General features: G+C 32.7%; 1 protein-coding gene across 1 annotated transcript; it reads right to left on the bottom strand.

The window, feature by feature from the left end:
• Positions 1-12,904: 12,904 nt before the first annotated feature.
• LOC101094075 (olfactory receptor 2M3-like) lies at positions 12,905-13,953 on the bottom strand. The gene has a single exon (XM_003980544.2). The coding sequence runs from the start codon at positions 13,951-13,953 to the stop codon at positions 13,003-13,005; it is 951 nt and encodes a 316-aa protein (XP_003980593.1). The 3' UTR covers positions 12,905-13,002.
• Positions 13,954-17,225: the final 3,272 nt, after the last annotated feature.

The raw sequence follows: 17,225 nt of genomic DNA, 5'->3' as shown, positions 1-17,225 counted from the left end.
ATTCTGAACCTTCATCCTTCAGTTAATCTACTGTTTATTTAAACCATTTAAGCATGTAACATTTTGTTAAACACACTGTTTCTTTAGTTGTTATGTAGGAACAATATTGTGAAGGGTAAATGTCTGTTGATGGATATTTGGACACTTTGCATAATTTAGTTATTGTCAATAATGCTGCTATAAACATCAGGGTACATGTATCCCTTGAATCAGTATTTTTGTATCCTTTGGGTAAATACCTAGTAGTGAAATTGCTGGATCTTAGGGTAGTTCTAATTTAACTTTTTAAGAAAACACCATATGTGTTACACAGTAACTGTGCCAGTTTGCATTCCCACCAACAGTACAGGAGGTTTCTCCTTTCTCTGCATCTTCAACAATATCTGTTGTTTCCTGTGTTGTTAATTTTAGCTATTATCGCCAATGAGGTGATATATCATTGTAGTTTTGATTTGTATTTCCGTGTTGACAAATGATGTTGAGCATTTCTTCTGTGTCTGTTAGTCGTCTTAATTGCATGTAAGAATTAATGGACTACTTTATGAACTCAATACCTATGTAAATGGAGAAATTTGTTTCATCATTTCTCAAAATCATTTTATATTGCTTCGTTTAAAAAAAATTGTAAGCTTATTTTGTAAGAAATGGCTCCTCATTCTAATGTTGATATACATTTTCTTTACCAATTTGTGTAGTTGTCTCATGTTTATTGGTATTTTTATCTCTTTTCAAAGAATTTTATTTAAAAAATGAATTACTGTTACTTTATTTTTATAAAACAAAAAATAAATATTATTTAATATATATATCCAGTTTTCATACAATAATATCTTGGGTTTAATTCTCTTCTATACTGACTGATAATGCCATCTAATACCATTTTCAAATTCCCATATTCTATTTTCTGATTCTGGATCTCTTATGTAAATTCCTTTTTTGTTTTTTTAATTAGAGTATTGCTTGGTTTAGATTTCTATCTCTAAAAACATTTATGTCGCTGATGACATCATCTTTTGTCATTCTTTTTTTATGTTTATTACATATGCTTTTTTACTTCATTTTCCATATTAATTTTAGAATTATTTATTTTTCCCCAAACTGTTGTGATTTATGTTATAATTGAAGTAGATATGGTTTCCTGAAGACTGAACAACAATGTTATCTCCAAACTGCTGGAATCCAAATTTTAACATAATAAAATGAATATTTTTGTGTTTCCATCACATATGAAGTCACATATTCAGAAGACAGTTGTTCATAATTAGTTTGTAAACTATTTGAATGATTTCCTAATCTCTGTCATAACTAGAGTGTATTCATTATTAATAGCCACAAACAAAATTGTTAATTTCTACTTTACATGCAAATATAAATTAACTAGGAAGCAGAATATTACTCTCTATATTGCCAAATCAGAACGTTTTCAAATGCAGTTCTGAACCTTTTAATTTATTCACATCCTTGTTATTATTTAGTATTATCTAGCTTTTGACATTTTCCTATTTTTAAAAAAAATTAACTTCAAATTATTTAATATGCACTGTAGTCTTGGTTTCAGAAGTAGTACCATGTGATTTATCTCTTAGAATGACGCCCATTGATCATCTCTAAAAGTACCCTCCTTAATGTCCATCACCCATATAACCCATTGCCCCACCCACCTCCCCTTCAGCAACTGTTAGTTTGTTCTCTGTATTTAAGAGACTCTTATGGTTTGCCTCCCTCTGTTTTTACCTTATTTTTCTTTCCCTTTCCCTATGTTCATCTGTTGTGTTTCTTAAATTCCACATGAGTGAAATTATATGTGTCTTTCTCTGTCTGACTTATTTTGCTTAGCATAATGTACTCTAGTTCCATCCATGTTGAAATTTTCCTATTGAGTAAAAAGTAATATTTTATCATTGTTAAATTTCCATTTGTCTGAATATTAATGAAACTATGTATCTTTGTAGATAAGTGTCATTTTGTTTTGTTTCATAAATTTTTAATGTGTAGTGTTTTTGAATATTTTATTTTTTATTAGTTTGTTCATTTTATTCTTGGAAAATATTATCTTTCACTATGTCTCAGTGTGTTAGCTTTGCATGAGTTTTTCTAGATGAATAGTCTAAATCTTTAAGTGAATAAATTACATTTATATGAATTTTCATATAAATTGTTTTATTTATCTTTATATGAAAGGTGATTTTATATTATGTCAAATAAGTCTATAGCTTTGCATACCATATTTAAATCTTTAACAAATCTGGAGTCTATGTTGTATATACAGTTAAAAAAATCAAAATTTGTTTTTCTCATTGGAGAGTTAAGGATTTGTGTCTTGCATTGAAATCAATGATCCATTTTGTGGTAATTTTCATGAAGAATGTTAAGTCTCTGTCTAGATGCATTTTTCAACATGTGAATGTTTATTTGTTGCAACAGTATTTATTAAGAAGATCATATTTTTTCCCTTGTATTGCTTTTCTCCTTTGTAAAAAACAGTCGCTTGCTTGTGAGTGTTTATTTCTGTCCATTGCTGCATATCTGTCTCTATTTTGCAAATATAACACTGTCTTGATTACTTTAGTTTTATAGTACAACTTGAGATTGGATAGTGTCAGCCTTCTAACTTTGTTTTTCTCATTTAACACTTTTGGCTTTTCTAGATTCTTTGCCTTCCATATAAACTTTAATAAATGTTGATATACGCAAAATAACTCCAGGGATTTTGAATGAAATGACATTGAATACGTTCAACTTGAAAAAAGCAAAACAAAAACAAAACAAAAAACTAGCATCTTGACAATTTTAAATCTTCCTATCCATGAACACAGGATATCTCTCCATTTACTTAGTGTTTTTTTTTCTTTCTTTTGTATATCCCATCAGAATTTTCTAGTTTCTTCATATAAGCCTTTGTTAGATTTATGCCTAAGTATTTTATTTTGGATGGTGCTAATACAAATGGTAATGTGTTTTTAATTTTAAGTAACAATTGTTCAATGCTAGTATATAATAAGAAAACAATGAATTTTTGTATATTTACATGTAACTTTGCTATAATTCCTTATTAGTTCCAGGAGGATATTTTCGGTTGATTCTTTGCTATTTTCTACAGAAATAATGTCCTCATGAACAAATGTAGTTTTATTTCTATTTCCAAATTTGTATTCTTTTATTTCCCTTTCTTGTCTTAGTTCACTAGGTATGACTACTAATTCAATGTTGAGTGAGAGTAGTGAAAAGGGATATTCTTTTTCTGATCTTAATAGAAATGATACTAATTTCTCACCACCAAGTATTATGTTAGTTGTAGGTGTTTTGTAGATCTTCTTTACAAGTTGAGAGAATTCTTCTGTGTCCCCATTTAGCTAAGAGATTTTATCATGTAGGTTCTTGATTTTATCAAACTTTTTCTGCATATATTTATATGATTATGTTATTGTTCTTTAGTTTGTTAATGTGATGAATTATATTTATATTTGAATGTTGAACCAGACTTACATACATGAACTAAATCCCACTAGGTCATGATGCATAGTTAAGTTTAAACATTGTTGAATTGCATTTGATTGTATTTTATTGAGAAAAAATATTCATGAGAGATATTGGTCTATATCTTTCTTTTCTTGAAATTTTTTATATGATTCTAGCATTAGGGAAATTCTGACCACATAGAATGAATTATGAAGTACTTTCTCTGCTTGTATAGGCTGGAGGTGACTGAATAGAATTAGCAGCTTAACTTCTTCCTTAAATGTTTAGTAGAATGTATCATTAAACCAAATCTAGGTTGTTGCTTTCTAAGTTGGGAAGTTATTAATTAGTGATTCAAATTATTTAATATATATAGACCTATTCAAATTGTCTGTCCTTGTGTGAGTTATGACACAATGTTCATTAAAGAAATTTATTTCACCTAGGTTATCAAAGCTCTTGGCATAAAATTTTTAATAGTATTACTATATTATCTTTTTAATGTGCATTGAATCTGTAGTAAAGTTTCTTGCATGTCTCATATTGTAATTTGGCTTTTATCTCTCTCTTTTTTTATTAGTTAGCTTGGTTAGAAGCTTGTTGGTTTTACTCTTTTTTTTTCCAAATAATCAATTCCTGCTTTTGCTGATTTTCTCTATTTATTTCCTGTTTTAAATTTCATTAATTTCTTCTCTATTTTTTTCTGATTAATTTAGATCTAATTTGTCTACTTTTTCCAGTTTCCTAAAGTAGAAGGTTAGATTATTAGAATTTTCTTCCTTTTCAATATATGAGTTAAAAGTTAAAGATTTCCTTTAAGAAATGCTTTTACTGTAGCCCACAAATTTTGATAAGTGTTTTCATTTTCATTTGGTTAAAACTATTTTTAATTTATTTCAAATTTTTTTCCTTTGATTCATGTGTTATTACAAAGTGTGTTTTTTAATCTTCACACATTGGGGGTTTTCAGCTTTATTTCTTTTATTGATTCCTAATTTAATTTCATTGTGCTCTGAGAGCAGAAATTGAACAATTTGTGTTTTTCTAAATAGTTGAATGGCTCAGAATGTGGTCTATGTTGGTGAATGTTCATGTGAGCTTGAAAAAACTTCATTCTCTGCTTTTTTTGAGTAAAGCATTTCATATATATCTATTATATTCAGTTAATTGATAGTGCTTTCATGTTTAACTATGCTTTTACTAATTGTTCTGCTTGCTAGATCTGTCCATTTCTGATAGAAGGATTTGAAGTCTCTAACTATAATAGTATATTCATTTATGCTTCCTTGCAGTTTTATCAGTTTTTGCCTCACATATAATGATACTTTGTGAGGTGCATACACGTTAAGGGTTATTATGTCTTCTTGTAAATTGATGATTTTGTCATAGGTAATGTGACTCTTTGTCTCTGATAACTTCCCTTTCTTTGAAATTTCCTTTGCCTGAAATTGATATAAGTACTCCAGCATTGATTATTGTTGACATGGTGCATTTTCTCCATCCCTTTTCATTTTAATTTATATGTATATTTATATACATACAATTCATCTTTACTTTTAATGTGTGTCTCTTGTAGACAACATATAATATAGAGTGCATTTTTTGATCCACTCTGGCAATCAATATTTTTCAGTTGGTGTAGACAACTGAGATTTAAAGAAAGTATTGATATATTTGGATTAATATCTACTTACATGTTACTTTTTGTTTTCCTTACTCTTTTTCTTATTTTTGTCTTGTATATTTATTCTACCTTTTTTTCAATTGAGAATTATGTGTGACTCCATTTTTCTCCTTTGAAGCAAATTATACATTTTTTAAAAATTTTTTATTTCCCTAGAGTCTGCAGTATACAATTACAACTACTCTTAAATCCACTTTAAGATTACAATATATATCCTCACCAATACTTCATTTATCTTATAATAGCCAAGTATTTTTCCTCCTCATCCTTGTACCACTGTTATCATGAATTTCTCTTATGGATAATCTATAATTATCAAAACTATGTTTGCTAATAATTCAAACATGTTGGATCAAATACAAATCTTTCTTTTACCTTAATTTATGTCTTCTCTTAGTTCTTTTCTTTTTTATGTTTATTTATTTATTTTGAGAGAGAGAGAGCAGGGGAGGGATAGAGATAGAGAGAGGAAGAAAGAGAATCCTAAGCAGGTTTAATGCTCCATGTGCAGTGCAAAGCCTAATGTAAGTCTCAATCTCACCACATGGGAGATAATGATGTGAACCTAAATCAAGTGTTAGACACAACCAACTAAGCCACACAGGCGACCCTCTTTTCTTTATGTTGATCTAAGTTTATTATCTGTATATTTTTTCTTCTTTCTGAATAATGACTTTCAATATTTCTTGAAAGGCGTGCACTAGTAACAAATGCCCACAGCTTTTGTCTGAGAAAGTATTTCTTTTCATTTTTGAAAGACAATCTTCCAAATGTCGCAATTCTGGAATTACATTTTTTCTTTCAAAAATTTAAATATTTCACTCCATGATTTTCTTTCTTGCATTTTTTCCTGAGAAGTCAAATGTCATTATATTTTACATCTATAGAGTAAATCTGTATTCCTCACCCACCTTGGCTTCTTTAAAGATTTATTCCTTATCTTTGATTTTTGAAGTTTGAAAATTGTAAGCCTAGATATAGGCTTGCTTTTGTTGTTCATGTTGTTGCTGTTGTTGTTTTACATTTATCCTGTTTGGTATTCTCTGAGCTTCCTGGATTGTGATTTGGTGGCTGCCACTAATTTAGAGGCAATTCTCAGTCATTATTGTTTTGGATATTTCTTCTGTTCATTCTTCCCCTTCTGCTGTTACAATTATGTGCATGTTACACATTTTGATTTTGCCTGTTTCTTGTGTCTGTTTCAATCATTTTTAGTTTCTGTTGGCACATCCTCAATCTTACAGTTCTACATCCATGCTCATTACACTAATGAGCCCATCGAAGGCATTTTTATTTATGTTACAGTGTTTTTTATCTCTAGCATTTATTCTTTGTTAGAATGCTAATCTACTGCTTAAGTTAGAATCTATTCTTACGTTTTATATATGTTTTCTTTCCCATCAGTGCATTGAGCATTTTAACCATAGGTATTTCAAATTCCTAGTCTGAAAATTACAACATCCTTGCCATATGTAAGTCAGATTTTAGGGCTTGTTTTGTCTCCTCAAGCTGTTTTGTGACTCTTCATATGCCTTATAATTTTTGTTCAAAACTAGATATAACACTGGATAAAAGGAGTTCTGTACTCTTTTCCTCAGAGGTTTCAACCCTTGTTTCCATGGAGTTTTCTGCACAGGCAACTTATCATTTTCTGTATCCATTTATTTTACTCTTCAATTGTTTTATAATGTTTACTTATTTGAGAGAGAGAGAGAGAGAGAGAGAGAGGCAGAGAGAGGTAGAGAGAGGAAGACACAGAATCTGAAGCAGGCTCCAAGCTCTGAGCTTTCAGAACAGAACCTGGGATGGGGCTTGAACTCACAAACCATGAGATCATGACCTGAGAGGAAGCCAGATGCTCAACCGACTGAGGTACCCAGGCGCTGCTTACTCTTCAATTTTTGATACACTAATTTGCCTAGTGACCTGCATTATACAACAAAGCTAAGAGATGTTGATTTTTTCTTTGTTACTCATTTTACTTATTTTTAGGATAGAATTACATATTAAACTAGGAATCCACACAAATTACATTATATATTTAAAATGTGTTTGTGTATGTAGCCATAATACAAACATTTTGAAACATAATGTTTGGAACATAAATATAAAATGTTTATTTGTGTATTTTTCCACTTTTTTCATTCAGAAAGTCTAGAGTCAAGGCCAACAGAAAAAAGCACCTGTAACCTGACGACTTCAGTTGATTGATATAATTTCAGACTAAATTTACCATTGGACAAATAGCTAATGTCAGGCGTATAGCAGGGAATATGCTAGATAAGACTGGCTCATTGCACTGTGTCAGATGAATAGCAAGAAATACACCTAATATTACCTGGATCATGTGTGAAGACTCAGGAGACAAATTGAAGAGACTCATGGTAGACAAAAATGGAAAAATTTGAACATCAAAAATGATAATTACATCAATGAATAGAAAAAAGCCAATAAATTTAATTCCATCCACTTATTTTTTTAATTTAAACATTTTTAATGTTTATTTATTTTTAAGATACAGAGAGACAGAGAGAGAGCACAGTCAGGGGAAGGGCAGAGGGAAAGGGAAACACAGAATTTGAAGCAGGATCCAGGCTCTGAGCTATCAGCACAGACCCCGACCCAGGGCTTGAACTCAAAAACTGTGAGATCATGACTTGAGCCAAAGTTGGATGCTTAACCGACTGAGCCAAAGAGGTGCCCCAATTCCATCCACTTATAATAATGCCAAAATAGCAAAACAGCAGCATGCTTTTTGGTCAACTATAGCAAATACTAGGAAGCAAATTTTTGATATTTGTAGAATTGAGCATAAAACAATGTTTAAAATCATATTTGAAAGTGATGGTTGCTTCACCCAAATTTTTATATTTATGTTGTAATAAGTCAGTGTTTTAAGCCACTATTATTTTTCAAACATGAACTCTTCAATAAACATTTTAGAACATTTCTTCTGGCTGATATAAAGATGAGCTCACACTCACTGATATTGAATGATTAACAATTTTGATAAGATAAAATTATACATTCAATCACTAAACATAAGATAGGTCAGTAAGTAAGCATACCATAATTGGAGCCATTTTCTAAATTGTGAAAGTAAAACATGAAATATATTATGGTGCTTTATTATGTGTGGAGTGCTATAGTTTATCAAAATAAACCTGTAAAGGAGATAAAAATATCCTAATTGTACAGATGAGGTAATGAGGGTTAAATAATATTAATGACATATACAAGGTCATATAGATCTTTCCTCAATTAGTTGCATAGCACAGCAAAAGGTACTTACATTCTAAATAAGTCAATTTCTGTTTTTTCTATACCTACACCTTGTGGATTTCTGTTTTTGTTTATTACTCTTAAAGCCTGTATTATTCTAAGATATTATATAATATATATATACATAATATATATTGTATATAATATGCATATGGATTATATATACATATGTTTGTGTTTATACATATATGTGTATATATATATATCTTTTTATGTTTATTTATTTTTGACAGAGAGACAGCGCGAGTGGGGGAGGGGCAGAGAAAGAGAAAGAGACACAGAATTGGAAGAAGCTCCAGGCTCTGAGCTGTCAGCACAAAGCCAGTGCAGGGCTCAAACTCATAAGCCACAGCTGAGCCAAAGTCTGAAGCTTAAGCTTAAACAACTCAGCCACCCAGGTGGTGATATATATATATGTATATATATATATATATATATATATATATATATATATATATATATATATTTCTTCTATGTAATGTTGAACTTTAACCATGAAACAATTATTTTCCTTCATATGTGACCTTTTTTAGTATTCTCATTAATTTTCATGATCTTTTTAAACAAATGATCTCAGATTATAACCTGAAACCTATTATATTTTAAGCAACCTTTTCTTTTGTGCCCCACAAAATTTAAACATAACATCTAAAAATAAGCTCATTACCTTCTTCACTTCTTCTATATATTCAGCCATGGAATTAGCTTCTATCCCTTCCTCCTCTTTTTCCTTCTTTCTTTATTCCTCCTAATTCTTCCTTTATTCTATATCCACTATGCTGCTCATATTTTCTCTTTTATTTTAATTTTCTTCACCAATTAAATACAGCTGCCTATGCCAACTCTAGACAATATAACTCTTGAAAATCACTGGTAAACTCTTAATCTGTGCATCATTGCCTGACTGAAAACCTCGAACAAACACTTAAAAATTATTAGATTGATTTCAAGGTATTTTTACCACTTCACCATAAGTCAACCTTGTAAAAAATCTGTCTATGCTTCTTAATGAGAATTTCTTTGGCAGCATGAGCAAAGATATAAAGGCAGAAAGAGGAACAACATATTGTGAATGTGGAGTAGTCAGCTAAAAGACAATGGGTAGTTGGGAGGGAAAAATAAAGTTGGAACTGAGGACAAGGAAAGATCAAATGGAACTGATGTAACAAAAGGGATGATAGAAGGCAAAAAGGAGCAAATGAGGTAGGAAAACCAAGCATATTATAAAAAATCATCTCAATTGACATAGAACTAAAGGAGGCCATTGATACTTAAATTTATCTAGTTAATGTATGTGTTTAATGATGAGAAAACAGATTTTTCCCAATATGAAAAAACTGATTTTCCAAGAAAATCAAAGTATGGAAATCATTAGAAGAAAAATGGTTTGGCTTAACCATACTTTTTATTGCCCATATATCTGCAAGTGAAAAAAGGTGGATAGCTCTGCTTATTTGTTGATAAGACTTTGGGGAAAATAGTACCTAATATCCATAAATAAATGCAATGGCCATGAGAAATCTCAAGAGTTCTGTATTTTTTGAGGTGGGGGAGGGGAGGGAGAGAGAGAGAGAGAGAGAGAGAGAGAGAGAGAGAATCTTGAGCAGATTCAATGCCTAGCATGGAGCCCAAGGCAGGGCTAGATCTCATGACTATGAGATGATATGAGCCAAAGTCAAGAGTCAGATGGTCAGCTGACTCAGCCAGACAGGTGTTCCAAAAATTTTGTATTTTTAAATTGAAAACAGAATTAAAACCAATTACTCTCAGACACACATATTCTATTATTTAGAAAGTATGAAGTACACAATGTAAATAGAAATTGATCCATTAGTTTGTGTAGTATTTAACCTTTATACAACAGGCCATACATATTGTTTTTACCTTTTCTCCTTGCCTTACTTGTGTATAAATATTTGACGACTAATTATTATTATTACTTTGCATATCTGGATGAATGCAATACAATTACATACCTGGATGAATAAAGCTAAATTGCCTTCCTGAAAGATTTTAGTAACTCACAGTTCTACCAAGAAAAAAATGACTATTTCTCCACAATACTGCATATACTTTTTACGAAAAAAAAAAAGACATAAAAATGTTACCTTTAAATTCTATATAAAGTAAAATAGGTAAATTAGAAATCTACCTGATGTTCATGAGAACTTTGCTACAGTGGAAACCTTTACATCATATCCCTACCAAAGTTTGTAAGGTTGGCCTGAATACATAAAATTTTAACACTCTTTTCGTCTTAGAAAATGTATGGCTATAGATCATATTATGTTCTTCCTAGAAGCTTTGTTTTTAAGTCATTAATAGGAAGAATGAGGTGATACATGTTACTCTGGGAATATTTTCCCATTTCACAGTAGGGAATGCACTCCTTTCCTGCCCTATCTTCAACTCCCAAATCAGTCAACAATATTTGATGTCAAATATTTCTTTAATAATGGTAAATCTGTGTTTGAGGGAAATATGATATACTAAACACAATACAAAGAAAAGACTGGCCTCCTCACTGTAGACTTGTGCACAGCAAGTTGGAGCCAAGGATTTGAGACTTATTGTCTGGTCATGCTCTGACATATTTGCCTTCCCAGTTCTGGTGGCATGTTACTTTCTAATTCTCTTTATCAGAGGCTCTTTTAAGACCTCCTTCCAGCAGGTATAAGTGAAAAATTTTAAGACACTTTCCCTACTCAATCTCAATAACAAGTACTTTTACACTCCTAGGCTTTTACCTTTAAAAGAACCCTCAACACCAGACTCCATAAAATAATTTCTAAAGTTAAATAATTCAGTCAGTCATTAAGATATAACCAATATTTTCTCATATCACTGACAGGAAAATTTATTGTAATTGCCCTTTCATTACTTTTTGTAAATAGGAGTCTATAAGTTATGTGGGTGTGTGTGGTAGACAGAAACCTAAACTTTCCCCATGATTTATTTCTCCTGATGTTGCTCCTATGTTTACGTTATTCTATTTGGAGAGAGTGAGGTTAATGTGCAAATGTAATTAAGATCCCAAATCAATTGACTTCAAGTTATGTAAGGTAGAGTGTCTTGTGTTGGCTTGTCTTAACCAGTTGGTAGACCTTTACAAAAGGACTTAGGCTTTCCCTTAAGTCACAGCCTCTCCTGCTGGATTGAAGAAGTAAGATAATGAGTTATTCGGGTACAAAGAAATTAATTATTTCAACAACTATATGGACTTGAAAGATGAGGCTGAGCCTTAGATATAACTGCAGTCTCAGTTGACTCATGGATTACTACCTTGTGACACCTTAAGAATACCCAGGTTAGCAATGCAAGAATTCCTACCCATATATACTAGGAATTAATAATTATTATTTAGAGGTACTGTGTTTGTGTTCATTTGTCATACAGAAAAAGAAAACTAATTCAGTTACAACAGAGTTTTAAGAAAACAGAAAAATTCAGATTAGCCGTAGTGGTTGTTTCTAACAAAACAGAAGAATACCCAGAACTACAGTGAATTTCATATATATAATTACACCACTATCTATAGTGATGTCACACATATGACATGTGATTTATTAAAAAAACTTCAGGGGTGCCTGGGTGGCTCAGTCCGCTAAGCGTCTGACTTCAGCTCGGGTCATGATCTCCCAGTTCGTGAGTTTGAGCCCCGCATCGGGCTCCAGGCTGACAGCTCGGAGCCTGCTTCAAATTCTATGTCTCCCTCTCTCTCTGCTCCTCCCCTGCTCATGCTCGGTCTCTCTCTCCTTCAAAAATAAATAAAAGCATTAAAAAAAAATTTAAACAAACAAACAAAAAAACTTCAGACCTTCAGTAAACCTAAAATTTTCTATTTACAAAATTGATCACTTTTCCATATAATTATAGCATACAACCCTTATAGTGATCAAGACATTTAAGGATGAAAAGACCAGACTTTGAGGATTCACATGTCAGTCTCCCATGTAAAAGGCTGACTTATGTAGAAAAAGGAAATAAATAGGAGCTCCCTAATCCTCTGATATCCTGAGAGAGAACACTGTCCATTACAATGTAGATTCCATAGACCTAATCATAAATCTAATGCCTCTTTTCTCTATCTAGGTAAAGCATGTTAGTTCTTATAATAATCTAATAAAGCTATAACTTGGTATATAATTAACCTGATTATTCATTTTAACAAACTAATCAATCTAAAGAATGATATTTGACTCAGGATAATATTTTGATTAGCCAAATGTAAAATTACTATATGTTAAAAAAAAGAATGCTAATAGTGCCCTGTTTTATCATGGCATTATGTAGTACTGTGATGGACAGCAAATACTTCTCATTTATTAACTTATAAAACAGAATGTACAATTGTGGATGTTATCTTACAGTAAATATTTACTTATGACCATAATTTGATAGTTCCATAACAAAAGAAATATAATATTTGAACAAAAAGTATGTAGTCAGTTTTTCACTTTCTAAATCTTGTGGGCTTGTCTATGAAACTTTTGATACAAAGGTGTGTAAATATTGGGTATAGAATTGTATCAGTTGAATATATCAATTCACCATAAACTAAAGAATATAGAATATGGTTAATTAGGCAATTTGCTCTGTAGACTTCCCCTCCCTAACACCTTCATTAATCCTCTGGCCACTTCCTTGTTGCGGAGGCTATAGATGAGGGGATTCAGCATAGGAGTAAGGATGGTATAAAAGGCTGACACCATCTTGTCCTGGGTGGGGGAACGGTCAGAAACAGGCCTCATGTATATGAACATGGCTGCTCCATAATACATTCCTACCACCATGAGGTGAGAGGAACAGGTAGCAAAAGCTCTTTGGCGGCTTTCCCCAGACCCCATTTGAATGACAGCTACAATGACCTGAAGGTAGGAAGCAATAATTACTGTTACAGGGAAAAGAAGCATAATTACACAGCAAATAAACATTAACCTTTCAAATAGCAATGTATTAGTGCATGAGAGAGTGAGAAGGGCAGGGACATCACAGAAAAAGTGAGGTATTTCCCGGGCACCACAATATGGGAAGGATAGTGCGACTGCAACAACAATTATACCATCAAGAGAGCCAACAATCCAGGAAGAAAGGACCATAAGATGACAGATTTTCTGGTTCATGAGAATTGAGTATCTTAATGGGCGGCAAATGGCAACATAACGGTCATAGGCCATTACAGCCAACAGGAAACATTCTGCTCCAAGCAGAGACACATATAAAAATATCTGGGCTCCACACCCAGCTAGAGAGATGCACTTCCTGCCAGACAAGTAGTTGAAGGCCATCTTGGGTACAGTGGTGCAGATGAGCATGAGGTCCATGAGGGAGAGTTGGCTGAGGAGGAAGTACATGGGGGTGTGGAGCTGGTTGTCCAGGTAGATGAGGAGAATCATGACAGTGTTTCCCATGATGGCAAATGTGAAGATTCCCAAGACCAGAGAGAAGAGGAAGATGTGGGTGGAACTGTGATTGAAGATTCCCAGGAGGATAAAGTCAAAGTTGAAAGTCTGATTCTCCCATGCCATGATAAATATATTCACTGTAGACAATATAACATGTGAACAGTGCTCAGTACTGTATCACAGAAATAACGACTTCTAGCTTACATCAGCACATCCATGATATTGTCTCTCTATATTAAAAAATAATTTTGCTGAGTATAACTTTTTATAAATTTATATGCTAGGAATATTAACGTTTATTGTTAGCCTGATGCGATTTTTAAATATAAGGCACATACACAACACACAGTAAGTTTTTTCATTAGAACTTAGGAGGTTTCCCGGGTGCCTGGGTGGCTCAGTCGGTTGAGCATCCGACTTTGGCTCAGGTCATGATCTTGCAGTTTGTGAGTTTGAGCCCCACGCCAGGCTCTATGCTGACAGCTTCAGAGCCTGGAGCCTGCTTCAGATTCTGTGTCTCCTCCTGTCTCTGCCCCTCCCATGTTCATGTTCTGTCTTTCTCTCTGTCTCTCAATAATAAATAAACATTTTAAAAAAGGAACATAGGAGGTTTCCAAAGAGGCATATAATCTAATTTTAGCAACTAGTTAACTAAACTGTAATATGGATTATTCAGAAATACACTGAGTCATAAGAAAACTCATGAATTGCTGAGAAGTCAATGAGATTTTCCATCACATTTTTTCATATAATTTAACATATCACACTATAATACTAATAAAAATTCTGTCTACCAAAGTGTACAGGGAATCATGTACTAGTGGAAATCATATGGGATTAGTCAAATACCAAGTAAACAGAAGACATTGAGAAATCAAGGGTTAGAAGTACCTTAAATAATACTTATTGCTAATAATGGTAAGTTGTAGTGGAAGTAGTTCCTCACCAATATGCCCATCTCTTACTCCACCTCTTAAAATGAGGTGTACCCATGAAATATTCTGGTATAGGTCACTTTACTGGAGAAGCAGGTTAGCACATAGTTAAAGAGCATAATTCAAAAGACTCACACTGATGAATGGATAAAGAAGTTGTGGTTTATATATACAATGGAATACTACTTGGCAATGACAAAGAATGAAATATAGCCTTTTGTAGCAATGTGGATGGAACTGGAGATTGTTATGCTAAGTGAAATAAGTCATACAGAGAAGGACAGTTTCCATATGTTTTCACTCCTATGTGGATACTGAGAAACTTGACAGAAGACCATGGGGGAAGGGAAGGGGGAAAAAAAAGAGAGGGAGGGAGCCAAACCATAAGAGACTCTTAAAGACTGAGAATAAACTGAGGGTAGATGGGTAGTGGAAGGGAGGGGAAAGTGAGCGATGGGCACTGAGTAGGGCACCTGTTGGGAAGAGCACTGGGTGTTGTATGGAAACCAATTTGATAATAAATTTCATATTAAAAATTAATAATAAAAAAGACTCAGATTATTTTTCTGTGTAACCTTAGATAGTTAATTTATCCAAGCCTCATTTTCCACTTAGTAAATTTTTATATTTGTTAATATTGGCATTGTAGGGTGCTATTAAGGCAAATGAGATCACATTTATGATGTACAAACATCACTTTGAATACAGTTTGTGACATATAAGTACTTTTTAAATAAATACTATTGAAGAAAAAGGATATGGCCCTTACTTTATTTTTAGACCATTTTTGTTTGTACAAAATTATTCACTTCTTGGATGGCTGGGTGGCTCAGTTGGTTAAACATCTGACTTTTGATTTCAGTTCAGGTCATAAGCTCATAGTCCTGAGATTGAGCCCCATGTCATGAGGTGTCTCTCTCTCCCTGTCTCTCTCTTTCTGCCCCTTCCCCTCTCTCTCACTCTCTCTCTCTCCCTAAATAAACAAACACACAACAAAAAAGAATAATCATTTCCATTTCCTTAGCAAGACTCTTCCAGGGAATTTCTTTGCCTAGACAATAGCGTATATTTTATTTTCTATTTTCACACTCATTTCTTTTTCTCTTGCTGCTGTATTCAGTAATCAAGGCATTGACTTCTTTCTTTCTAATGTATGGGCTTTCCTTCTTCTGGGAGTCATTTTGAGAAGTTTGCTAGGCGTTTTAGTTCCAGGGTTTGGAAAATGAAAATTGCCATGTGGTTCTGCCAAATTTACTAAAAATGCATATTTTATTTGAGAACATTTTTAATTTAAAGCATGATATTATTATACATTGTTTTAATGTTTTGTTTGCATGAGCAGGGGAGGGACAGAAAAAGAGAGGAAGAGAGACAATCCCAAGCAGGCTTTGCACTGCCAGCACAGAGCCTGACTCATGAAACTGTGAGATCATGACCCGAGTGAAAACTGTCAGTCATTTAACCGACTGAGCCACCCAGAAGCCCATGTTTTGTATTTTTTTTTAACTCTACATCAAACTTTAACAGCTCAGGATGTGTTTTCGGACTTAAAGTTTGAATGATCTAGGTAGGCCACAGGGACATAAGTGAAGCAATCAGTTACCTATTTTGTATTAATGTCTAGCAAAAGCTAGATTACCATATATTCCATGCAAACATTTACAACATATTGCATGCTGCTAAATTATGTTGTTTTGTTTTGTTTTGTATTTTTTGCTGCTAAATTATTATTTTTTAAGTTTATTTTTGAGAAAGACAGAGCACTAGAAAGGGGGAGACAGAGATAGAGAAGGAGAGAGAATCTGAAACAGTCTCCAGGCTCTGAGTTGTCAGCACAGAGCCCAACACAGGGCTGAAACTCACAAGCCATGAGATCATGACCTGAGCTGAAGTCAGTCACTTAACTGACTGAGATACCCAGGTGCCCTTTGGTGCTAAATTATTGATGAAAAGTTGTCCTACCATAACTTTTATGTGTGAAGAAAATATATATAATGTTTTAAAGGAATAGTAATGAAAAAATGTTTATGGCATAAAAATATTGTTGCATACTGATTTTTCATCTTTTAACATCATCAATGAATAGATATATTTTATTCATTGCTATAGCAATGGGGTAGCTTAGATATGATATGACAATATTATGCTGTCATCTCCTTATATTTGTACCAACTTCTCATGGAAATGAAACATACATATAGAAAGACGAATTGAGTGAATTCATCTTAAATATACCACGGAAGAAATTTTATACGTGTTCAGACTTATGTGACTACCACTCAGATCAAAATATGGATATTTTCCAAAAGATTTCCTTGTAACCTTTCCTAGCCTATCACCCCTGAGATGCAATCTATAGTTTAATAACTATCTCTGAGGCTTATGTTTTGCCTGTTCTTGCTTTCACATAAATATTAGAGCATCTTTACTTTTGTGTGCACAAAAGTAGAACCTCTCACA

The sequence above is a fragment of the Felis catus genome, chromosome A1, assembly GCF_018350175.1.
Source record: "Felis catus isolate Fca126 chromosome A1, F.catus_Fca126_mat1.0, whole genome shotgun sequence".
In the NCBI taxonomy this organism is placed as follows: domain Eukaryota; kingdom Metazoa; phylum Chordata; class Mammalia; order Carnivora; family Felidae; genus Felis; species Felis catus.
This window is presented reverse-complemented; position numbering and strand designations above follow the sequence as displayed.